The sequence below is a fragment of the Pygocentrus nattereri genome, chromosome 10 (assembly GCF_015220715.1).
Source record: "Pygocentrus nattereri isolate fPygNat1 chromosome 10, fPygNat1.pri, whole genome shotgun sequence".
In the NCBI taxonomy this organism is placed as follows: Eukaryota; Metazoa; Chordata; class Actinopteri; order Characiformes; family Serrasalmidae; genus Pygocentrus; species Pygocentrus nattereri.
Genome location: NC_051220.1, coordinates 24,441,023 through 24,468,160, shown reverse-complemented (window position 1 = coordinate 24,468,160; position 27,138 = coordinate 24,441,023). Strand labels below are relative to the sequence as shown.

The 27,138-nt window shown below is 40.0% G+C and overlaps 1 protein-coding gene across 1 annotated transcript; it reads right to left on the bottom strand.

The window, feature by feature from the left end:
* Positions 1–134: 134 nt before the first annotated feature.
* On the bottom strand, positions 135–26,070 carry hspa4l (heat shock protein 4 like). Its single transcript, XM_017711791.2, has 19 exons — positions 25,964–26,070; positions 24,303–24,360; positions 24,056–24,196; positions 23,753–23,875; positions 22,792–22,891; positions 21,333–21,466; positions 20,951–21,195; positions 19,761–19,837; positions 19,524–19,675; positions 15,732–15,838; positions 14,396–14,529; positions 13,470–13,666; positions 12,301–12,378; positions 12,017–12,154; positions 6,439–6,564; positions 6,184–6,291; positions 5,559–5,678; positions 2,643–2,804; positions 135–1,063 (listed from the first exon to the last, which is right to left on the bottom strand). Exons 1-19 carry the CDS (start codon positions 26,068–26,070, stop codon positions 902–904), a joined length of 2,469 nt encoding a protein of 822 aa, XP_017567280.1. The 3' UTR covers positions 135–901.
* Between the last annotated feature and the right edge of the window lie 1,068 nt (positions 26,071–27,138).

The following is a 27,138-nucleotide window of genomic DNA, read 5'->3' as shown; positions in this document are numbered from 1 at the left end:
GTATTTTGTGTCCACAATAACAATATTGTGTTAAATATTGCAATATACCTCATTATTAAATACTGCCTCATGTCTTCTCTAAAATAAAGCATTACATTAAAACATATTAAAGTAGAACTTATTAAGTCACCACATTTGATCATGAAGTTGCTTTTATTAGACGCCATTGCCAAATTTCATCACTTGATATGGAGAAATGCATGAAAGGTAAAAGGAGATAAACAGCTCATTATATTCTATTTTTAAATGACAATGTGGAGCTGGAAGCATCACGATTTCAACACTAGGACTGTACCCTTATATACACACCTATTGACTGATAAATTCAAATTACTAAAATAATATTTACAGGTCCTAGTCAACACACATCCTTTTGAAATTCATGTATTAAATACAAATATATACTGTATATATTATATATATGTATCATTGCATACATATTTGCTCATGTTGCTTCAACCTTAACGATTGATCAAGCATTAATTTATTCATGTTCTCGGAACAGGCTAATGTGCAATACAATTCACCTCTTGAGAGAACTAGCGCTTTGGATTGCTCAGAATGCAGTTATCACATTGTCTTAGGAATAGTACGATTTGTTGAAAGTGGCAGCATTGTTTCCACTCTTAAGCTACAACTAATTTATATGATGCTATTGTGGATGTCTAACCCTGCATCTACTTTCACACATAGCTGTAACATTCAAAGGATAGCCTGACTCCAAACTGTCAAGTACAATAGAAAACCGATAGGAGAGCAGACTTAAACAAACAGACGTGCGAATACAGCCAACTGAGCTGTGGACACAGAGAGAATGGTACTGGCTACAGGTTCAGAGTCACTTGTGAGGGTCTGATGGTGGTGTCAGCGAGAATGACAGGAAGGCTGGAGAGGCAGATGTTCAGTCCACCTCCATTTCTCCAGGGTTTTTTGTCTGTTGGCTGCCCTTGCCATCTGCCCCTTGTCCTGCTGCAGGGCCATTGTGAGCCCCGTTGTCCTCTGCTGGCTCTTCAGCTTTCGGTTTGGGTCGGTTCACCACAGGATTGCAAACCTCCTCTAGATCCTGTAAATGAAACAGGAGCATACACACTTAGATAAAGCATAAAGGATTAGGCCTGTAACTACCAATTATATTAGTACTTGAGTCATTTGAATGAAAAAAGGCCCAACAGCAAAAAAAAAAGATCTGAACCATGCACAGTGTTTCAAATACTTCATTACAGAATATAAAAATATTCCGCTCTGTGAAAAAAAATAACATAAATGGGTATGTAAAAGAGACCAATAGTACTGGCAAGTGCAAAACTATTATGGAGGGCAGCGACTCAAGAGAAAGAAAGGCAACCTGAACATGAATTTAACTTAAATTAATCAACAGCATATGCAGTCTTATGTAAAGGTTTGTGTGCCTTGGCCAAATTATATGTATTGTTTGGGGAAATTAGTACACATCCTATACAGAGAACACATTTCTTCACATTTTACTACATGGTTACGGTTTATAAGGTGAATTTAACATATTGTGGAAAAAAACTAATAAAATAAAATAAAACATACACATAGCCTATGTTGACACTATGGCACATTTTCTGTGTTATGTTTGATTATTCTCTAATATGTTAAACGAACTAACTGGAAATTGAGCACTAATCTCTGCAGAAAAATTGGCAATATAAGTTCTCTGTATAGGATGTGTTAACTTATTTTTACTTAGAAAGCCAACAAATGTCATTTGACCAGAGCATGTTAAAACATTTGCATAAGGCTGTAGCAGACTCTCATTATTATCATGTCTCACAGGAAAGCGAATGTTTTCTCAAAGCAGGCTAAATTTAAACTTAAACAGGGACCTCATCTCCAGCATACAATGCTGTAACATCACCCATTATGCTATCTAATTATTATTAAGAGCTCCACAGAATAAATCTGTTTTCTTACAGTAACAGAAACCTGGTCTAGCGAGATTTTAGCACCCCTTACTGCCGACCTTGTGTGGATTGTGAAAAAAATAACTAGAAAAATGAAACTTTTAAAAAGAGATTATCTGCATTTTTTTGGCAGGATTTCCAGCACTCTGGTGAAGAGTGCATTCGTGATAGGCTGGAGTTCAGAGAGGTGAAATCTCCACAAGAGCTCGGTACTGCGCCACAGGGATCTTAAAAAATGACCATATAAAAGACAATTATTATTATAAACGCTGACCAAGGGGGCACATTTATAGTCTGAGGGTGGAAATGCAAAAGCTCAAACCCCTACTTGTCTATCTGTGCAAGTGCCTGCAGGAGGAAAATTTGAAATGGGTTATGAAATAATTGAGGTTTGGGAGGAGGACCATGCCTGAAGCTTTTCATCCTTGCAATATAATGCCCTATAAATTTCAGTCTCTACCTTTCATTTCCTGTAATGAAGTTGTTGCAGCCCTTCACCTCCAAATCTCCTCCCTATTCCTCAGTACTATCTCTCTATCCTACCTCTGTTCATTTGGGGGTAGCTCTTAAAGTAGAAGTCAACCAGCACTCCAGCCCAAGTTCTCAGATTCTCACCCCTCCTTCAGTAATTTAGTCTTTTTCTCCCATACTATAGTCATAGAAGAAGAAGAAGAAGAAGAAGAAGAAGAATATAATAATAATAATTTAACTCACCCGAATCTTTTGAATGATCTCTGCTACTTTCAAGACGGGATCCTGAGCGATGGAGAGTTTGCTTTGAGCATTCATCTTGGTGTTCATCCAGCTCATGGCCTCATTCACACTCTTCTCCACAGTGATCATCTCCTCAGCATTCAAATGCTGGTAGTTCTCATCCTGAAGGCCAAAACATGTCTCTTAACCCCATCATAACATCCATTTCACAATTTCACCTTTTCCCGTCAATTCAAGCAGCTCTACATTAATAATCGATGTGCATCACTGGGTGTTTTTTGATGTAAAATGTGATGTTTTGAGTTCAGAGTATTCCTCTATCTCTTCTGTGCTTCTGCAAGTACCATACAGTTCATTGCTGTAATTGAGACAAATAGTAAAGGCCTAATTCTCATTAAATATTTAAGAATTAAGAAAAACTCATAATGTCCACATAAAGTCATACACCAGCATCAGATCACTACAAAATATATACAGTGAGTCCAAGAAGTATTTGATCCCTTGCTGATTTTCTTCGTTGGCCCACTAATAAAGACATGATCATTCTATACTTTTAATGGTAGATGTATTCTTACATGGAGAGACAGAATATTAAAAAGAAAATCCAGAAAATAAATCTAAGGAATATATATTAATTGATTTGTATTTCATGGAGTGAAATAAGTATTTGATCCCTTAGTATTCATTAGCAGTTCTGGCTTTTACAGACCAGTTAGACACTCCCAATCAACTTGTTACCTGACCTGAAGCCACCTGTTCTCACTAATCACTTGTGTGAAAAACACCTGTCCACAGAATCAAACAGATCACACAGATTTCAAGTCTCCAACATGGGTAAAACCAAAGAGCTGTCACAGGACCTCAGAGTCAGAATTGTTGACCTTCACAAAGCTGGAATGGGCTACAAAAAGATTAGTAAGGTGTTGGATGTGAAAGTAACAACTATTGGTGCAATTATCAGAAAGTTTAAAGAGTATAACATGACAATCAACAGACCTCGGCCCGGTGCTCCAAAGAAGATTTCGCCTCGTGGGGTGGCAATGATGCTGAGAACGGTCAGAAATCGTCCTGCAACCACTCGGCAGGAGTTAGCAAATGACCTGAAGGCAGCTGGGACCACAGTTTGCAAGGAAACAATTGGCAACACTTTGCGCAACAATGGATTCACATCCTGCAGTGCCCGAAAGGTACCCCTGCTGAAGGGAGCACATGTGGAGGCGCGCCTCAAGTATGCCAATGATCATTTGAAAGATGAACCAAGTTATTGGGAGAAGGTTTTGTGGTCAGACGAGACCAAAATTGAACTTTTTGGCCTCAACTCCACCCGCCATGTGTGGAGGAAGAAAAATGCTGCCTATGACCCCAAGAACACTGTGCCCACCGTCAAGCATGGAGGTGGAAGCATAATGTTTTGGGGGTGTTTCTCTGCCAAGGGTACAGGGCTACTTCACCGCATCACTGGGAAGATGGATGGAGCCATGTACCGCACAATCCTGAGGGACAACCTCCTCCCCTCTGCCAGGGATCTGAAAATGGGCCGTGGTTGGGTCTTCCAACATGATAACGACCCTAAACATACAGCAAAGGCAACAAAGGATTGGCTCAAGAAAAATCACATTAAGGTCATGGAGTGGCCCAGCCAGTCGCCAGACCTCAATCTGATCGAAAATCTATGGAGGGAGCTGAAGGTCAGAGTTGCCAAGCGACAGCCCACCAACCTTCGTGATTTAGAGAGGATCTGCAAAGAAGAGTGGGCCAAAATTCCCCCTGGTGTGTGTGCTAAACTTGTGGTTAACTACAACAAACGTCTCACCGCTGTGCTTGCAAACAAAGGCTTTGCCACTACGTATTGAGTGTGTTTGGCAAGAGGGATCAAATACTTATTTTCCTCATTGAAATACAAATTAATTAAAATATATTCTTTAAAATTATATTCTGGATTTTTGTCTTGATATTCTGTCTCTCCATGTTAGAATATATCTACCATTAAAAGTGCAGAAGGATAGTGTCTTTATTAGTGGGCAAACAAAGAAAATCAGCAAGGGATCAAATACTTCTTGGACTCACTGTACATATACAGATATACAGTTAGATAGATAGATAGATAGATAGATAGATAGATAGATAGATAGATAGATAGATAGATAGATAGATAGATAGATAGATAGATAGATAGATAGATAGATAGATGCTTTACTATTCTTATACCTTGATAGGACACTGACCCAATAAGGCAAGCACACTGTGCTATGGGGAAACTAAACGAGACCCAATGTGCAGGCCATGCTTGATGAAAATAATCAAGATTGTGAAAGTAATTAGGCCAGTCCCAGCAGTGTAATGATCCTCAGAAAACACATTAAAAGGCTTTAACAGGAGGTGGTAAACTTCACCCAGAGGACACATACCATAACAGATATTTAGTAAAATACAGTACACCTTATACATTGCATTCTACACTAGGGGTATTCAATATTATCTGCAGGCTGCAGGTTTTCATTCTAAACAAGCAGGAGTGATGCCACTTGTTTACTCAGTCTCATTCAAAGAACTGATCATGTATGCTCCCCCTTGAATTTGTAAAATTCACCCGAAACACCTGATTCAATTTAATAAAAGACTGATTAGCTGAACTAGGTATTGGTAACTGTAAACAGCGGGCTTCCTCAAGGAGAGGGTTGGAAATGATTATGCTAGCACACTCACATATAAAATCACAATGTATAGTTTATTTGTTTACATACATTTATATGTATTGTAGCATTTTTAAAAAACAAAATAAATACTTAGTGACCAGATTAGTGGTTTTACATATTTTGTTGAGTTCTTTTGCGCAGTACTGAATCATAACATATACATTTGAATCAGCTGGTCAATATCTCAATACCAGATGCAAATGTAAGCATGCCTATTTACCTTCTGTTTATATGCCTCTACAACTTTCAGGAACAGCTGGATTTTCCTGCCCAGTTCTTCAAAAGCCCGTGGCCTGTCCTCATGCTCTCTATAACGCTCTTCAATGGGTTCCCCAAACCTCTACAAAAAAAAGCACAATAATACTAATGTATGCACAAAAATAACAAAAATGTTTATTCTGCTAATCAATGCAAATCTTTCTTTTAATAAAATGCAAATGTAATACAACTATTTCAAGATTTTATTTCAGTATAAACAAAGCAAAAAAACATCATCAGATTGAGGCATTTGCTTCATTTTATTAGAAGGTCCAAAAAGTGAGGAGTTCAAGTTTGAAAATACTATTCACTCCTCTGTCCATACATGGAAACTATACTGCAATATTTACCATATATCCACCTATTTAGACCACACTGTTTTGTGTCTAAATGTTGAATGAGACACAATACACCGACTTTATGAGTTCACTGACCTTACATCAGTATTAAGGGCACAGTAACAAAAACAGTCTTTTTAATTATAAGTGATAAAGAGAGGTTGGAAAATGATCATGTAAATATTAATTATGGCCATTGTAGTATATGTAGGATGTAGGATATGGGCCCTTTAAATGAGAGTCACCTACTTTGAGCTCAGCCAGTTTATCTAGATAGATCTGTTTTTCTTGGTCTTCTCCCTCCTCATACAGCCAGTTCTCTGTATCCTCAAGAATTAGAGTAAGTCTGCTACTCTCCTGCACACACACACATACACAACAAATGATAATATCAAAATCATTTACATACAGTATAACATATGTAGAACAGAGTGAAAAGATGGGAAAGCACAGTCCCAGAATATTAGTTTGTGCTATAAATAATTACAGAGGTGATATTCTCACATCTTCAGTGATGTATTTCTCATAGATTCCACACAGCTTGTCTCGCAGGTCATACACATACTCCTCCACAGCGTTCTTCGCATCATTCCTCTCCTTCTCCAGCTTGTCCTGAATAATCATTTTCCTCTGAAAGTAAAAGTATAAATTACAGTCACCAAGGAGAAAAATGTGCTGGGTTATATTGTGAGTCAGGAGAGACAAATATACACAGCATAGATAACCTACACACCAGAAAGGCTTGTTGTTGTCTGAGAGGCAACATTACAATTAGATTAAGTGACCCTTATTAGAAGCACAACGGGGAAATTTCACCTCTGCATTTAACCCATCCATGAAGTGAAACACCACATAGACTCTAGTGAGCACACACACACTAGGGGGCAGTGAGCACACTTGCCCGGAGCGGTGGGCAGTCCAATCCACAGTGCCTGGGGAGCAGTTGGGGGTTAGGTGTCTTGCTCAAGCACCTCAGTCATGCGCTGTTGGCTCTGGGGATCGAACTGGCGACCTTCCGGTGATGAGGCTGGTTCCCTAACCTCCAACCCATGACTGCCCCAACCCAAGAATGTCTAATTATAATTAGACATTATTGTAATATATATTGACATTGGTAAAAGATTCAACAGTCATGTACTTGTTATTTCTTTTCTTTCTCATTTTATACAGTCCATCCATCCATCCATCCATCCATCCATCATCTTCCGCTTCTTTTTGGGTTTGGGTCGCAGGGGCAGCATCCTAAGCAATGAGGCCCAGACCTCCCTTTCCCCAGCCACATCCACTAGCTCCCTGGGGGGGATTCCGAGGGCAGCTGGGCGATATAGTCATGCCAGCGTGTCCTGGGTCTTCCCCGGGGTCTCCTCCCGGGTGGACTTGCCTGTGACACCTCACAAGGGAGGCGTCCAGGAGGCATCCTAACAAGTTGCCCGAACCACCTCAACTGGCTCCTCTCGACGTGGAGAAGCAGCAGCTCTACTCCGAGTCCCTCCCGGATGACCGAACTTCTCACCCTATCTCTAAGGGAGAGTCCAGATAACCTGCAGAGGAAACTCATTTCAGCCGCTTGTATTCGCAATCTCGTTCTTTTGGTCATTACCCAAAGCTCATGACCATAGGTGAGGGTGGGAACGTAGATCGACCAGTAAATCGAGAGCCTTGCCTTATGGCTCAGCTCTTTCTTTACCACAACAGACCGGTAAAGAGCCCGCATCACTGCTGACCCAGCACCAATCCGCCTGTCAATCTCCTGGTCCCTTGTACCATCACTCGTGAACAAGACCCCGAGATACTTAAACTCCTCCACTTGAGGCAAGAGCTCATCCCCGAACCAGCCCGAGAGGGCTCTCCACCCTTTCCCGCGTGAGAACCATGGCCTCGGATTTGGAGGTACTGATCCTCATCCCGACCGCTTCACACTCGGCTGCAAACCGATCCAGTGAAAGCTGAAGTTCACGGCCTGATGTCCCCAATAGGACCACATCATCTGCAAACAGCAGCGATGTGACCCTGAGGTCACCAAACCGGACACCCTCCATCCCCTGACTGCGCCTAGAAATTCTATCCATAAAAATTATGAATAGAATCGGTGACAAAGGGCAGCCCTGACGGAATCCAACTCTCACTGGAATCAAGTCTGACTTACAGCCGGCTATGCGAACCAAACTCCTGCTTTGTTTGTACAGGGCCTGAATGGCTCATAGCAAAGAGCCATGTACCCCATACTCCCGAAGCACCTCCCACAGAATACCCCGGGGAACAAAGTCGAATGCCTTCTCCAAATCCACAAAGCACATGTGGACTGGTTGGGCAAACTCCCATGAACCCTCCAGAATCCTGGAGAGGGTAAAGAGTTGGTCCAGTGTTCCACGACCAGGGCGGAACCCGCACTGCTCCTCCTGAATCCGAGGTTCGACTATAAGCCAGACTCTCTTCTCCAGTACCCCTGCATAGACCTTACCAGGGAGGCTGAGGAGTGTGATTCCCCTGTAGTTGGAACACACCCTCCGGTCCCCCTTTTTAAAAAGAGGCACCACCACCCCAGTCTGCCAGTCCAGTGGCACCGCCCCCGATGTCCATGCAATGTTGAAAAGGCGCGTCAGCCAAGACAGCCCCACAACATCCAGAGCCTTGAGGAACTCGTGACGGATCTCATCCACCCCTGGAGCCCTGCCGCCAAGGAGCTTTTTAACTACCTTAGCGACTTCGGCCTCAGTAATGGACAAGCCTATTCCCGTGTCCTCAGACTCTGCCTCCACACTGGAGAACGTGTTGGTGGGATTGAGAAGGTCCTCAAAGTATTCCTTCCACCGCCCAATGATGTCTTCAGTCGAAGTCAGCAGCACACCATCTCCACTATATACAGTGCTAGTGGCACACTGCTTTCCCCTTCTGAGTCGCCTGACGGTTTGCCAGAATCTTTTCAGAGCCGACTTAAATCCTCTCCATGGATCACCACCTTATCGTGGTGGAGAGGTTTGTGTGCTTGAATGATCCTAGGAGCTATGTTGTCTGGAGCAAAAGCTCCTGGTAGGGTCTCCCATGGCAAACTGGTCCTAGGTGACAGGCCAGACAAAGTGTGATCCATAATCACTCCTATGAAAACAAGAAAGCAGGACTTGTGTACCCTGCCCGGATCAGGGTTACCAGGGCCCCACCCTGGAGCCAGGCCTGGGGGAGGGGCTCGCCAGCGAGCGTCTGGTGGTCGGGCATTCACTCATGGTGCCCAGCCGGGCCTAGCTACATGAGTACATGAGTCCCCCCTCCCATCGACCCACCACCGAAGGGAGGGGCAGTAGTAGGTGCATTGTGGATCGGGCAGTTTCCGAAGGTGTGGGCCTTGGCGTTCTGATCCTCGGTTGCTGAAACTGGCTTTTGGATTTTATACAGTATTTAGTTCAATACTTCCTATGTTCTTTAGTTTCCAATTTGATAAGGGCTATGGATTTACAAGGGGCCTGTGCACTATAAGGCCTAAAGTATAGAGACACTTTGATTTTATACACCTTAGGAATGAGTGTGGCTAAACAAGGGAATTCAATAATTTTGCATTTTCTTTTCTCCATATCTGTTCCTCCTTATCACTGGGATAGGGAAGTAGTTTGGAACAGGCTACAGGGGATGTAGGGCACTCTAGGCAAAATGAATGAACTAATCTTTTTGAGTACATCAAACACCAAACACCAAACAAGCTTTTAAAAAACACTAGGGCTGCAGGGTGTATTGTTTGAGGCAAGCTATTTGAAATGTCTCTAGCTTATAATCTGGCAAATGCAGAAGGAAGCCAGACAGCTAATGTCACTACTACGAATATTTTATGCTGAATATTGTATTGTCTTCAAATCATTATTACAATGATAAGATAAGATAAGATAAGATAAGATAAGATAAGATAAGATAAGATAAGAAAAGAAAAGATAAGATAATCCTTTATTAGTCCCACAGCGGGGGAAGTTCACAACTAGGAAATTCACATCATAACTCTAACAACATCTGATGATCAACAAGCTAAAGTCAGCAAGCTAGCAAAAAGCAGTCTTTCCACATCCAAGTATACTACACTCTGCAGGCATTAATGAACTAAATTGTGTCTTTGATAAAAAAGCTAGTCTACCAGTCAGGATTACCTGAAACCGCAGGGATTACCAGTGATTGTATGATGTATTTGTGTGATGTATGCTGGAGATATATATATATATATATATATATATATATATATTACAGTGAGAGAACTGATGAGCAAAGACATGAAAACAGTAAAATCATGAATTCTGTGAAACTGGCTGAGGGACACAGCGCTGCACTACAGAACTGAATCAACATCCAAATATTTCTAACAGGCTCAAACTGAGAGGCAAGGCATGCAGCCTGATAAGGGAAGAGACGAGAAGACAGAGATAAGAGCCCAAAGCTCAGAGGTGGGCTGCCTTCGCACTGACGTAACCAGCTACTAATATAAATTCCCTGAGGTCTGAACTGAGCTTAGCCATGGATATATAGGACAAAAGATAATCCCTCATTTCATTTGTAAATAGTAGTAAAGGACATCATTTCTAAAAATGTTAAGCTCAGCAAATATTTGAACAGAACCTCAGGGACATGTCAGGTGTAGTTCAGAGTTTATTAATACAAAGCAGGGAAAGCACACTGTTTGCATTACTGGAATAAATTCTGCAAATTTAAAGGGGTATTGCACTGACTTTTAAAGATTTCTGCACAGTTAAATTGAGAACTCTCTAATTGTTCCATCTGTAGAGACAAGAAGTCTTGGTGTGATTCTGGATGGCCAGTTATCGTTCTCGACTTACATGCGAATCTAACCCGGTCATGCAGATTTCTCCTGTACAACACAACATCCGACTCTTCCTCAACCGAAAGGCCGCCCAGGTGCTAGAGCAGTCTCTTGTCATCTCAAGGCTGGACTACTGCAACTCACTCTTGGATGGTCTTCCCATGCAGGCCATCAAGCCTCTGCAACTGATCCAGAATGCAGCAGCACAGCTCGTCTTCAATCTCCCCAAGTTCAGCCATGTCACCCCACTACTGCGCTCCCTTCACTGGCTTCCTGTAGCTGCATGCTTCAGATTTAAAACCCTAATGCTTGCCTACAAAGCCAAAAATGGACCAACCCCTACCTACTTGATGGCAATGGTGAAATTTCAAACTGTACCATGAGCCCTTCGAGATTCGAGTACAGCTCAGCTTGACCTGCCATTCTTCAAGGCACATGGAAGACAAGCATCAAGACTGCTCTCTTTACTGGCACTCAAGTGGTGGAACAAACTCCCACTGGCTGTCCATACAGCAAAGTCTCTCGCTATCTTCAAACGCAGACTGAAGACACATCTCTTTACACAGCACTTAAATGAGCACTGAATTAAGTATGGATTGTAATATATTGTACTGCACTTATGTATTGTATTTCACTGTTCTGTGTTCAGCTCTGTTCCTTTTTCTCTTACTATCAAAAGTGACGTTCTGTTTCTAGCAGTATCTGAGCTCAGGATTAGCTTTCTCTCTAATCTATTGGTAATTAGCAAATATACTTTCTCTAGATAGACAAAGCACTTCTAATAAGTCGCTCTGGATAAGAGCATCTGCTAAATGCTGTAAATGTAAAACATACATTAAGGTGTAAATAAAGTTATTCAGACAGTGAAATTTTAATGTCTCTAAAAGCTTCCGTCAAAGAAAGTTATTGTACAAAATTGTTAGAAATACATTGTCTGATGCCTGAGCTATTGTGTTACAATAGTTTTGAGATAACATTTTGGCATAAAATGTATTTTTCAATGTATTCAAGGTTGAGCTGGATATGCAGACCTTACAAGGCAAAATAATACCTAAAGAAAACATTATTTTTTCAGAATTACCCCTATTTACCATTATCAAGATTACATGTAAAACTTGCTGTCCTGCCACCACCACAAGTTTCTCTGCAATGTACCCTTTTATACCAAGACACCCTGAAGGCAATTTAAAATATGAAGAAATTGAAAATTGGTGGAAAATTGGTGATGAGCCTCTGTGGGGTCTATCTTTAGCTAAAGTGAATCAATCTGCAAAATAAAATCAACCTCACCTCCTCTTCCACCAGGCTGTTCAGCAGATCTCTGTCTAGCTGTCTGATGGTGTTGGTCAGAATGGGTAGATCAATGCTCTTCACCTTTGTCTTGGGTTTGCTGCTGCCCTGCTCTTGTTTTTCACAGGACATTCCCTCCTTTAAAAAATCAAATATAGAGTATAAATAAAGCACACAGAAATGAAACAGCAATTGTGCAGAAATAACAAACACTTCACTTTTATGATGCCTCAAAAGAGACAGTAGGTCAACAAAGACAAATATTACATATATGTAGGTTGTACCTTGTTATTAGAACTTGATGCTTTCCCCTCTTCATTGGGTTGCTCACCTTGGCTGTCCTGGTCCACTTGCATTTTAGTCTGGAAAAAAAAGAAACCTCATCAACATTAATGGCACATGAGCCTGGTCATGTCAAGCAATCGGTTTAAATTCTAAACGGCTAATTGCAATTCCCACACATTTGTGTTTCCTTATGAAAGGAGCTCTGTAGAGCCAGGACACTTTTAACACACAAAATATCAAAAAACAAAACATGTACATTGTTACACCCCTAATGTCCATGTATACTGGTAACATAAGGCACATATTCAAGCTAAAGCAGAACAAAAATGTTTTTTCTTTATTGTGATATGAGTTCTTGCGATAAACACACTGTTAGGCTGTGATGACAAACTGAATCAAATAACCTCCTACAGCGCCTAAGTAACTTAATTTGAAAGGCCGGAGTTCAGCATTAGAGGCCCTACAAGTGCTCCACCTGTGCTAGGCTTGAACCCTGATCTGCTACACAGAGTGCAAATAACTGTTAGCTAAATAACCTTTTGGTTCTTCATGACAGCGGTGCTTCACATCAGTGACACTGTGTGTCCTTGTGCAGATTTTGATGCAAGTAGCTATTAGAATATTGTTATTTTATTTTGCACAATAGTGAATGATGCTTCTGTAAATCTGTCTTCCTGCCATTTGCTAAAAAGAGAGGTTAGTTACATTTTTATTTAAAGAGGAAAAAAAGCCTGTATTTGCACTTCTAGTTAGAGGCACACTGTTTAAATAAGTAATAATTTATTGCACCTTATAATGTCATTGTGATTTCGAGCTTCATCAGACCTGATATTTTATGCCCATACCATGCAGCCCCAATTCAGACAGCCCTTATTTTTTGCTTTATTGAAAAATATAAAATGTTTAATTGAAAAAAGAGACCCCACTATATGATAGTGAATCAAATTATACATCTTGTATATTGAGAATGTCCATAATGTATAGTATACATACAAGACAAATAAGGCCCAACTATGGATGCCAAGTCACAATGGGTGCATTTGCTCTATTAAGCACATTTCATGTTAAATCTTTTGAGTCATTTCACGTTCAATATTTCATGTATTCATTGCATTCCCATGTTCTGCTAATTCAGTTACAGGTGGGATAAAGGGAGGCATTTTTCAACCTGGTCCTCTGGCCTGCTCTCATTCTGAACAGTGGGTTCTGCCTCCATCTGCACATCCTCTGCCTCTCCCTTCTGCTTGTCAATCAGAGAGGCGCTGGACACACTGAAGATGCCATGCACATTTACACGCACTTTCACTTTGACCTTTGAACTGTCTCCATCAGGCTGGGGCATAACATTCTGGACAGTGAAGCGGCCTGCATGGACAGAGAGAGGAACTAAATAAGTGCAAAAGGCAATAACTCAAGAACTTCTTATTAGATCTGTTTAACAGTTTGATTAGGACTGTCACCATTGATTACAGAAGCAATCGAGTAAGCTACCAATTATTTTGATCAAGTAATCATCGAAGTTTAAAAAAGGTCAAAGAATAATAACATATCATGCATAGCCTCAAAGATTCCAAAATAATAAATAAGAAATAAGAATTTGTATATGCATCATCATGTAATGCAAACTACAGATTTCTCAAGGCAATGTGTAATTTTAAAACAATGGTAAATTAAAAATCAATACTTTTTAAAATGGAATAAACAGATTTAGTCTAGTATTTATGACAGTTGTGATTATTACTTAAGAAGAGGCCACATGATCTACAGTATAGTACACCTTAAAAAAACACAAAGCCAGACTCACTGGGAGAATAACTTGGAAGCTGAGAGACTAAATGTGATAACTCTTGTGGGAGTCAGTGCTTCACAGAACTAATGTCTCAGTCCTAATTACCAGACAGGTGGGTAAACTCTGACACTGGTGCTTAACACCTTTGAGGCTAGCTATTTTTAGCCCACCTGTTTTAGCTGTGCTGAGATACAGTAGATACTGTATTATCAATGGGACTGTCTACACAAATGGTAACTAAAACCAAATGGGATTAATACATCTTGTATGTGGAGGGAGCTGTACAACACCAATCTGCACCTCACCTATTCTGCTGTCTGGGTACGGCAAATCTTGTGGAGAGCTGTAAAAGGCTTCCAGATCAAAAGGCTCTTTCTTGTGGAAGGTGATGACTTTGGAGAAAGGTGCTGCATGGTTCTTTGTGTACACCTCACACTCCCTACAAAGGAAAAGGAACCGTAAGGTCAGTGCAAGACAGAGATATGACCTACAAGTGCCTAGAAAAATAGTTTCAAGGCTAATATTTTCCCATCTATTTACATTAGTTTTTATCCCTGTACACAGCCTTCAGCTCAAGACAACACGTGGAATAGCATCTTAGTTTATCTCTAACATGTACTGGTTATGGACAACACACTTCATAACCTGAATTTCCTTTCTCTTTGAATTTAATTAAATCTGTATAAAGCTTATAGAGAGAGTATAACATTATTTATAGGTTTAGTTTTGTTTTTACTGATATTGAAAACAAGATATTTTTGTCAGTGGCTACAGCTAGACTAACTAATCCTGTTAAGGAACGGCAACAGCAATGGTTATGGTAAGATACAGGTTAAACTAATAATAATGATACTTAAAACACTTGACAGTATGACTAAACTTCATTATTATCACTATTAAGGGTGCACTAATCATGAATTTCATGGCCCATTTCAATATCTTTGCTTCTAAATTGGCTGGTGGGCAGCAGACCGCAACATTTTTTATTTACTTTTTACCTAAAGCTCACATGTTGCAGGCTAAAATAACACATTGATCTGAAACACAGTTCACAGATACATATACATGTGCATGAAATTGTGTGTACATGAAATTCATGGCCTGGCACAGTTCTGAACACACCCTATGAAAGAATGTGATTTTGTTTAACAACCAGCTAGATAGATCTAACAGGCTACTCCACTAGAATTCAGCTGAAAAAATGAAAAAAATAATTACTGTAAAATATACAACATACAAAGTAAAGAGCATGAGTATGTTACAAATATGTCTTACAAGCTTGAAATGTCAAAACTGTGCTAATATTAGTAGATTACCTGGTTTATTACATCCAAACATCCTAAGGCTTATTACTTAGTTAATGCATGGACTTCAGTGTAAACTACCAAACTACAACGAAAATGAGCCAACAACAGCTAAATTTACACATTATGTATTTCATAAAATCGCAAGACAGTACACTGAAAGTGATTTAAATAAGTAATTTATTCTAATCGCCAATTGCGTGTTAGGAGCAAAAGTTGATTGTGACTATGATTGTGCACCCATAATCATAACACAACAAGAACAAAAACATGAACAGGCACTTAATAACTGACTTGATTTAGGAGCTCTATTCCTTCAGGCTGGAAAGCCTCTTACCCTACACCCTCGTCTGTGGGAGACTTCCAACGAAGAGTGACTGGGAATGGCACCACATCAGTGATGGAGAACTCACGGACCTTGAAAGCTGGGGACAAGATTGCACACTGTACACACACACACACACACACACACACATACACACACACACACACACAGATGAACATTCATGCATGCACATGCAGCTGATATTACACAATAAACAACAATAAAGTACAAGTTGTGATATAAATCGTGCATACATAGTTCACTGTGACAATTTGGGCCTCTGCAACTCCAAAAGGTGACAAAAAGCAGATGTATAAGTACATATATCACAAGCTTTGGTAGAGATTTTGTAGTGTTTTTTTAAAGAATATAAGAATGCACTTACTACAATGATTTTTCAGAGTCAATGTATGTGTTATGAATGTTGAAATGTAAAAGGCAAATGCAGACATATACAGGAAAGTGGGTCTTATTGACTTTTGTAGTGTATTTTTTTGGGACAACTAGCTGACAAACAAATCCATTTGTCACTGCTGTGGGCAACAGTTGACTAGTAAAGCATAGTGCCTCACATACAGAAACAGAAAAAAAATCACAGGAAGGCCAGGTAGGTTTTGAGAAATGACAACTTTCATAGGAAAAGGCCCTTTGACTGACATGCAAAACAACCAATTACAGACCATTTAGAGCAACACGTCTGCAATGCAAACAAACTCACATTACATAACTGTGATAAAATACTGAGGAAATCTCATTTACTAGTGAACAATAGCTTCAAACTAAATTTATTAATATTTTTTCAAGTTCGTTGGTGGGGTGAGATGACAACCAATTGCTACTAGCCTTCAGTTTGATAATCATTTATTTCCCATCAGACTGATAAAACAGGTGCAAGAAAACACAGATATTTTCATGAGAGGTGAGATTCTGAGAACTGTTGTGGTTACAGCAAACAGTTTACATCAGACAGTCTGTACTTTTGTGCCAGAGTGCCTAAGGCTGAAGATCACTGAAATACAACAGAAACAATTTTGCAGTGCATCCCTCACATCTCAAAATCAGTGGCGCATTCTCCCCAGAAGTGCCCACCACACACTTGCATTAAATTTGAATTTGCATTGCTTTGAACGTGAATTGCTTTTTCTTTAAGCAAAGCACTGAATATATTATTTGGTTTTCTGTAGAGCATCTATAATATATCTAATATATATATATATATACAGTGGGTTGCAAAAGTATTCATACCCCTTGAACTTTTCCATATTTTGTCACATTACAACCACAAACATAAATATATTTCACTGGAATTTAATGTGAAAGACCAACACAAAGTGGTATACAATTGTGAAGTGGAAAGAAAATTATACATGAATCAAAACATTTTTTACAAATAAAAAACTAATAAGTGCGACGTGCAAAAGTATTCAGCCCCCTTTTCCCTGAGTGCAACCAATTGCATTCAGAAGCTGCCTGATGACTGCTAATGACTCAAAAGGGTCCACCTGTGTGTAATCTAATCTCAGTACAAATACAGCTGCTCCGTGACGGCCTCAGATGTTGGTTAAGAGAATATTGGGGAGCAAACAGCATCATGAAGTCCAAAGAACACACCAGACAGGTTAGGAATATGGTTTTGGAGAAGTTTAAAGCAGGCTTAGGTTATAAAAAGATTTCCCAAGCTTTGAACATCTCACGGAGCACTGTTCAATCCATCATCCGGAAATGGAAAGAGTATGGCACCACAGTAAACCTGCCAAGACAAGGCCGTCCACCTAAACTTACAGGCCGAACAAGGAGATCACTGATCAGAGAGGCAGCCAAGAGGCCCATGGTGACTCTGGATGAAATGCAGAGAGCCACAGCTCAGGTGGGGGAAACTGTCCACAGGACAACAATTAGTTGTGCACTACACAAATGTGGTCTTTATGGAAAAGTGGCAAGGAGAAAGCCATTGTTAAAAGAAAACCATAAGAAGTCCCGTTTGCAGTTTGCCAGAAGCCATGTTGAGGACACAGCAAACATGTGGAAGAAGGTGCTTTGGTCAGACGAGACCAAAATAGAACTTTTTGGCCACAATGCAAAACGCTATGCGTGGCGGAGAAATAACACTGCACATCACTCTGAAAACACCATCCCCACTGTCAAATATGGTGGTGGCAGCATCATGCTCTGGGGGTGCTTCTCTTCAGCAGGGACCGGGAAGTTGGTCAAAGTTGATGGGAAGATGGATGGAGCCAAATACAGGGCAATCTTGGAAGAAAACCTGTTGGAGTCAGCAAAAGATTTGAGACTGGGGCGGAGGTTCACCTTCCAGCAGGACAACGACCCTAAACATAAAGCCAGAGCTACAATGGAGTGGTTTAAAAAAAAGAATATTCATGTGTTAGAATGGCCCAGTCAGAGTCCAGACCTAAACCCAATTGAGAATTTGTGGCAAGATCTCAAAACTGCTGTTCACAAACGCTCTCCATCCAATATGACTGAGCTTGAGCTGTTTTGCAAGGAGGAATGGGCAAGAATTTCAGTCACTAGATGTGCAAAGCTGGTGGAGACATACCCTAAAAGACTTGCAGCTGTAATTGCAGCAAAAGGTGGCTCCACAAAGTATTGACTCAGGGGGGCTGAATACTTTTGCACGTCGCACTTATTAGTTTTTTATTTGTAAAAAATGTTTTGATTCATGTATAATTTTCTTTCCACTTCACAATTGTATACCACTTTGTGTTGGTCTTTCACATTAAATTCCAGTGAAATATATTTATGTTTGTGGTTGTAATGTGACAAAATATGGAAAAGTTCAAGGGGTATGAATACTTTTGCAACCCACTGTATATATATATATATCAGTCCATCTCAGATGAGCTCGGGCCCAGAGAAGCCGGCGGTGTTTCTGGGTGTTGTTGATATATGGCTTTTGCTTTGCATGGCAGAGTTTTAACTTGCACTTGTAGACGGAGCGATGAACTGTGTTCACTGACAGTGGTTTTCTGAAGTGTTCCTGAGCCCATGTGGTAATATCCATTACAGAATGATGTCGGTTTTTAATGCAGTACCACCTGAGGGATCGAAGGTCATGGGCATTCAATGTTGGTTTTCTGCCTTGCCGCTTATTTGCAGAGATTTCTCCAGGACTGTAGATGATGAAATCCCTAAATTCCTTACAATTGCACGTTGAGGAACGTTGTTCTTAAACTGTTGGTCTATTTGCTCATGCAGTTGTTCACAAAGTGGTGAACCTCAACCCCATTCTTGCTTGTGAACGACTGAGCCTTTCAGGGTTGCTCCCTTTATACACAATCATGACACTCACCTGTTTCCAATTAACCTGTTCACCTGTGGAATGTTCCAAACAGGTGTTTTTTGAGCATTCCTCAACTTTCCCAGTCTTTTGTTGCCCCTGTCCCAACTTCTTTGGAACATGTTGCAGGCATCAAATTCATGATTTGAGTGATTGAATTTGAATGAGTGAATATTTACAAAGTTTATCCATTTGAACATTAAATATCTTGCCTCTGTTTTTATTTATGTTTTACACCACACCCCAACTTCATTGGAATTGGGGTTGTGTGTGTGTGTATATATATATAACACTGGATCTGCTGCTAGTCCTTGTTAGTAAGCTACCGACAAAATACTTTTCATTTATGCCCATTTTTTTTATTTTGATTATGACAACTACTAAATTACATTTGAGAAGGACTTGTTGACCAAAAAAAAGAATAGTAATGCAAGTTCCAGAGTTTAGTAGGACTGCAGACTCTTTATATCCACTGACAGAAGTGAAGTAAAATATCTGCATATCACCTGTAGTGCACATCCTCGTGCCACTGCCTCATCTGCGTTAAGGGTGGTACTGATATCTTTAAAGAAAAACTTGGAAATCCTCTCTTTAATGGCTGGAATCCTAGTGGCTCCACCAACAACTTCAACACCATAGATCTCATCTCTGCTTAGCTCTGTCACAGAAAGCAAAGCAGTTACTTATGTTAAACACCTACTGTGACGCATGCTGATTGTGTAGAATCATTCATTTCAACTTACTTGATTGGTCCAGAACTGCTTTCAGTGGTGCTTCCACTCTCATCAGAAGGTGAGCACACATCTCCTCAAAATGACTCCTGTAAAATCAGAATGACACAAACATCTGAATAAAACAATCCAACAAAAGAAGTGGAGTTCTCATAAGGGCGGGTGACATAATGATATGATATCATTACCACAAATAATTATGTCAGGATAAACTTTTCTGGCCATTTTGTAGATACTGGTAATATTTCCAGAACACTAACAAACTGAAAGCTTCATTAAAATGAAATGTTAAGAAAAGCAGTCAAGTGGTGTAGCTGTCTAAGGTTTTGCTCTTTTGTCAGGGGACTGCAAGTCGGAATCCGAAAATGCCAGAAATTAAAAATGGCATTGTAATTCGAAGATTTTTACTCTTGTGTTTTTAGGTTTTTTGAAAGTTTATAAAACCCCAGAGTAATGAATTATTGTGATAATTATTATATTTCATGAAAATGTCTTCAAATATCATGTTGACATATTTTAACTAATAAGGCTTCAAGTGACACTTGAGCCAAAATGAAAAATTTAATGATAAAGCCTACTCGCCTCATACACCAGAGCCACAATCTCTAGAGTGAGATTTTCTAGATTAAAGACTAGGAGAACCTTCTTCTAATGGTAGATTTTGAAAGTGGCTTAAATTTCTGAAAAACTACCAGCTCTCTGTGATGGATACATGAGGGCGGGTTGACAGGTGCAGAAGAAAACCAGATAAGCAATCAGTACTGCCAGGAAGCTGAACATAACAGGAAGCCTGTATTTACTAGCTTCTTCATCAGCAGCTGTGCTAGCAGTCAGGATTTCTTTTTTGCTGTGGGAGGGATTCCCAGATGTTATGTAACATGTAATGCATTGCAGTGAGAGAACATGTATGGTCAGAAACACAAAAATTATACAAAATTATGGATTTTGTCAAATAGATGAGGCTGAAGGATGTAATGCTGCTCTACACAATATTACATAACATGAAAAATTACATGTTATATGCTAGTCTAGACCAGAATGCCATTTATATATATAATCTACCTCCAAAAAAGTAGACTACTATTTCACTACTATTTTTTTTACTGTTGGTTAACATACAACATGGTGTGGAAACCAGCACAGCAATCTGCCACACTGTTATTATCCTCTTAAATTATGCTATTTCTTTTCTATAACCTTACCTATTCATCTTCCCCGAGACGTCAATGTCATTCATGAAACACTCAATGTTAAGTGGTAGCTCTGAAGAGTTTGCACTCATGAGCTTCTTCAGCTTCTCACACTCTTGGTAAAGCCTCAGCAGGGCCCGAGGGTTCTCCTTCACATTTAACTTGTAGCGACCCTTAAACTCTTCACAGAAATGCTCCACCAATTCTTCGTCAAAGTTACGGCCACCCAAATATGGGTCAAATGCTGTTGCCAACACCTGTGAAAAAGGAAAGAGTTCATGTAGTTTTATACAATTGGGTACATGGAGTAGGAAGGGTTCTTCTGAAACCATCTGAAGTTGCAATTTAAACTTTTAAAATACACTTAACTCACGAGGCTGAAAGCATGACTGACCTTCAGTTTCCCCTTGTTGAAGGAGACAATTGAGACTTGGTAAGATGAGTGACCAATGTCAACAAACACTACGTTACGCGGCTTTTCCTCTGGGTTTGGCAAATCCTGCTTATAGATGCCATAGGCCAAAGCCACTGCAACAAGAAGCAAACAAACAATCTGTCGTTTCCGCCTCTTAGAACAGATTTTGATTGAGAAAAATGTTATACAAACATGTTTTGGCATACCACATAACACAGTGTACAACACAAGCCTTGCTGATAGAGTAAAAGTCTCATCTTTTCATAACTGGGGTCTGACTGATACATAGATAATACTAACTAATATTGACAAAACACAGTTTTATTGGCATCTGTGAAATTGTTTGCTGATAACATACTGATTTGCAGCATTGCCAGGAAGTGACGGTACAAACAAGTGATAGTCTTTTTGTCTTGGAACAGTTTGAAACACACATTCACTGTGTCATCACATACTGGATTTAGCTTACTCCAGTCAGAATTATTTTTGCCCCTACTGCTTTGGCATATAATTATACTGATTACAGCTTTAAGGGAGAGGGAGGGGAGAGAGAGATTCATTGTCTGACTTTTCTGGCACTATGACCCTTTTGGTGGTAGCCCTAATGAGGTTTCACTGTTTAGCATATATTCTTAGTAGCAGCTATAATAATACTACTACTAATAATAAGAAGAAGAAGGAGAAGCAGAAGACAAAGAAGAAAAAGAAATAGAAGCTGAATAATTATTATATTGGCCTACACTGTCAGTTCTGTGAATTTTTGGCATCCAAAAATCGGTACCGACCACAACATTTTTATATCAGTCAGACCCTTTTAATAATGCATATTATCCACCTCTCAAGCATGCTTGTTATAGCTTATGCACTTAATATGTGAAATATAGGTAGCATGGAAGTAATTGTCTGAAGTAAATCAAAACATATATAAGTCATATTGTAATCTAACTCCCTGTCAGTAAGGAGCACCATATCACTGTCCCTGCTAAGATAGCTGGAGGCCATGACACTGTCCTTGGTGCTGAAAAGGATTAATCATAAAACAATCTCTCAACATTTTACAGAGTGTTGTATTACATCCACATCCATCCATGAGGTGAAATTTCTCTTGAACCACTTATCATTTATTTGCAATGGCAGACTAAAGGAAATTCTTTTCAAACCCTTTCCAAAGCATACAAACTGGCAGATCCTGCAAAAGTCACTGCCACACATCTCACTATGATGTGAAGAGGAATGCAGCACCGTGGACAGCACCATGCCATCAAGGCAAACTGACATACTAAAGGACTGTGGCCAATCAGCATGTTCTACTAATGAGCATTTCTTATAGTATTCTTACAGTATCCACTACAGTGCAATATGAAAGAAGGCTGCTATCATGTACATGCAGCTCAGGAGAAGGTATCATTTTGATGATGCTGTGCTTTTCTTCACAGACCTGCTGTCGTATCATTAATCAGTCTCAAGCAGTTCAGTCCAGCAATCTGACAGGCATCCATTAGAGACCTTCGCTCTCCATCAGTAAAGAAGCTGGGGACCTACGCAAAAGAAAAAGGGCTAACTCTTCCAAGCATCACATAAAAAATGCACTAAAGCATGACACACTGTATTTTTTTGATTCCAGTGTGATCGACATTTCCACATGAATAAAATCTATTACATTAAATCAATTACAATCAAACATTTGTTGTGGTGATAGTTTGTTCGTGTGGTTTTGATATACATGTTTAAATTAAATTAAATGGGCTTGGTGACCTGAAAATAACATCTAATATGATATGTTTCCTTATTATTTGATATTTTTTAGCACAGCCTTGCATCCCCGCTGTGTTTTCATCCATCAGTCTACTTTCATTACAATACCCAGCATCACACACACTATCTAAGCTGCTAATGTTTCTGGGTCGCAGGGGGTTGCTGGAGCCTATCCTAGTGGTCACTGGGCAAAAGACAGGAATCACCCTGGACAGGTCAATACCCAGCATGCATTATGCAAATACATCATTCAACCACTAGGAATCCCCCTCAGAGTGACGAACAAATCCTGAATGCTAGGACAGCCATTGATATAGAGGCTAATAAATATAGACGTGATATCTGACCTCCTTCCTTCAACATTAGCAAACTACTGGAAAAAGCATTTTAAATCCAGTATCCAGACTTTTTGCAAAACGTGTAGTTTTTAATCCTTATTAACACCTAAGATACATCATCAGAAGGTGATCTACCAAATCCTTAAACTGGAAAATCTCACTCTAGAGAATTTTGTTGCACTTCAGAAGGAGACTGAGGAATGTTTACAGATAGAAGTTATGGTTACAAATTTTAATCTTTCCCTTTAAGTAAACAAATGAAACTTTTCTTCAGGGTGGCAAAACAGTGTCTATGGAACCACTTACAGAAATCACACAGTCCACCACAGGCTTCTTCAGAGCACCCTCAGAAGTCTCTTTCAGCTTGGTGAGTAACATGGCTGTCACCTGCTCAATAGTGAACACCTTATCCTCATCCAGGTACCGAACCTATAGAAACCATTTGACAGTGATTGCTCTATTTCAAAACTGTTAGTCATACAGACAACAGTTTAACGTGGAAAACAACAAAAAGGTATCTGCATAATGTGTTTTCAGGAAGGTTGAGGTAATACATTTACATAGCGCAGGAGGGGAGGGTGAAGGATGGGGAGGGGTCAGAAACCTCACCTTTACTCCAGCGCTGCCATTGGCCAACTTGTGAAGGCTGTAAGGTAACTTGCCTCTCTCCCCCTGAACAAAGGGGTCATCAATTGCTCGACCATGGAACTTCTTAAAGCCATGAACTGTGTTCTTAAAGTTGGTTATCATCTGTAGGGAGAAATGCATTCTGTTCAGTATGTTACATTCCCAAAATCCAAGCCAGCCCCCAAACATTTAGGATAGGCAGACTGTGAAGCTGCAACTTCATGTGTACCTGACTCTTAGCAGCATTTCCAATGGTTCGATTTTTAGACGCCAGAGAAACACAGGCCCTGTGGGAAAATAAGCTGTTCATTAATTTATCATTGTGATTGCACCCGTCATACTCAAGTACACAAGAGACACTATATCCTCCCTCTGTTACCCCAGTGATGACAATACTGATTGCTCAAGGGGAGGTTGCCAGACAGCACCTCGGACAGCACCCTCAGTGTCGCTTTCACAAGCTATGGTCACTCAGAGGACTAAAGAAAGAAATGTAGTCGTCGCAATAGTAATCCAACACTAATGCCTAAACCTATACTGGAAGTTTACTGAAGACCTGAAAATTTGAACAATAAGACCAGATCTGAGAAAGACAATAGTGATATATATAATATACAGTTTGAACACAGTAAATGCTGTGTAAATTAAAAAAGAAGCGTGTTGCTGTCATATCAAAACCTGATGTGTTTAACCATCTGCCCTTCAACATTGTGTGGTTATTTTATGATGAACGAACCGACAGAAATGATCCATTATTCCCTGTGATTAACATACTGTCAAGTTTAGATTGTTTCTTCCTCCTAGAAAGTTATTATTTTGGAGATACAGGGTTTTTTTATTATGGTGATTATAACCTGAATCATTTAAATAATGACACTATTAATAACAAACCTAAATAACAGGGTTGAATATCATGACAGCCTAACAGGAACAACCACAGCTTTTCTCGACATCATATCAACCATTAAATGGACTGACGGTTCTGCTGCTATTCAATCACACAAATATGAGATTAGGTGCAGGACACATGATCTTGTTGCAGTGTTTCTTGTTCTGGTCTGTGAATCACTACAGACTTCTTCTACTTCTAAAAAAGTGGAAACAGTAGGTCTCTCTGTCCTGCATCCAATGTCACAGGCTTAGCATATAGTGAAGCACAGGCATCTGCATGCAGTGTAAAAGCGAAGACACGTGTTTCCTCAAGGCATTTCAGCCTGCAGTTTTGGGGAGGTAAAGGCAGGGCCAAAAAACCCCATCCAGGCACATGTGTCATTCATGGCTCAGATATTTCCAATTTGATCTAATGATTGACTATACTTCCACTTTAATTAGCTCAACTGATTGTATGAAAACTGCCCAAACTGTCTACTACATTGTGATTCTAGTATTTTGTAAAGGCAACATCAAAGAGCCAGAATTCATCTGCATGGCGAAATCCCCAGAACTGAATGAACACCACCAGTGTTGACTTAACACCCACATCATTCATTTAAACTCAGCTGGACACGAATAAACACAGTCAGAGTGAATTCAGCCCCGGGGATTTTGTGTGTGAGACAGAAACCCATAAGATGGGTTGTTCCTCGGTCAGGGCGTAGCAACGTCTCACTCTTCTGACTTATACACCCCGTTACACTGTGCAAAACACTGCTCCATCCTTAAAATTCACACGTAATTGGGACAGCTAGCCGTGAAGCTACCACTGCCCTACAGAATAACACGCACTGCAATGTCAAATGCGGAGAGCCTGATGTCGACCCTGCAGAATAAACCGCTGCTGCAGACCGGGAAGCAGAGAATGTGGGTACACTGCCAGCTCGGCTACAGCACACATTGCGTAACAAAACACAGCATCGTTTTCCAGTGATGGCAAAACTGGGCTGTACTTACGGAGTGCATCTGTCACTGTACTCATTAGCAATGGTTTCAATACCGCCGCTCCTGGCAACAGCGATGTAACAGTTCTGAAAACCCACATCAAAGCCTACCACAGACATATTCGAGCGGAAAAAATATTTTTATTTTTCCTTGTTACTTCCAGTTCCTTTCTTTTCTTTTTTCACCGTTGCAGCAGGCTGAGAACAACTCACCACCCCTAACCTAAAATGTGTGACTACCGTTGTTTCGACAGTGCGCTTACAACCGAGCTAAGAGCCACTAGCTGTTACGTAATCCAGGCTTTTTATAGCCAACTCTTTCACACTAATCCTAGATGAGGACGGTTCTACTGCATTCTTGCAGCCTCCACCGATATTGTCAACCGGCAGTGTGGGCAAACCTGCGCAGTTGGCCGGAGACTGGAATAGCCCGAAACACCGCCCCCTGTTTCCTATAATTGGTTACTGGACACCGAAAAACGGCCCGATTGGTGCAGCGCGCCAGATAAGGAGGAAAAATCTAGAAGCTCGAAAGAGAGGCAGACAGCCTACGTCACTAGGGATGACCGGGCAGAGGTCCGCCAATCAGAGACGAGCAAAAACTCACATCAGGAAAACTAATACAATTATTTTTGTGGATATTATTGTTATTGTTAATAATTGTAATAAATAATAATTATAATAATACATTTTATTTATATATACAATTCTCATGATAATGTAAACTCAACGTGCTTTACAGAAAAATAAAGAATATTCATGTGACACATTTAAAAAGTAAAATCTTAAGATTCTAGAAAAGAAGTTCCAGAATTTCTTTGCGACACGGGAACCTTGTTTCTACATTATTATTATTATTGTTATTATTGGTATTATTATTATTATTATTATTATTATTATTATTGTTTTTGTTGTAGTTGTTGTAATGTTGGGAGATGTATATGCAAGTTCTTTGATTTATTGAAAACGCTGAAGGAATGGAACAACAAAACTAAAAGGGCCTGTGAGAACAAAACATGGAGAAAATACACAACAAGGGTACATAATTACACACAGAACAAACATACAAACACCTGGGATTAATGAGATAGTGAGGCTACAGACAATGGACAGGTGGGACAGATGACAAGAAAGCAGGACCAGGGAGACTAAGACCATAACAAAAATCCATGGCCAATATAAACAAAA

Coding starts and splice junctions, on each gene's coding strand:
- hspa4l (XM_017711791.2), bottom strand. CDS start 26,070: ATGTCTGTGGTAGGCTTTGATGTGGGTTTTCAGAACTGTTACATCGCT. Junction 14,530..15,731: donor CCCACAGACGAGGGTGTAGG/GTAAGAGGCTTT, acceptor TTTCCTTTGTAG/GGAGTGTGAGGTGTACACAA. Junction 12,379..13,469: donor AGAGCAGGCCAGAGGACCAG/GTTGAAAAATGC, acceptor TTTTTTTTCCAG/ACTAAAATGCAAGTGGACCA.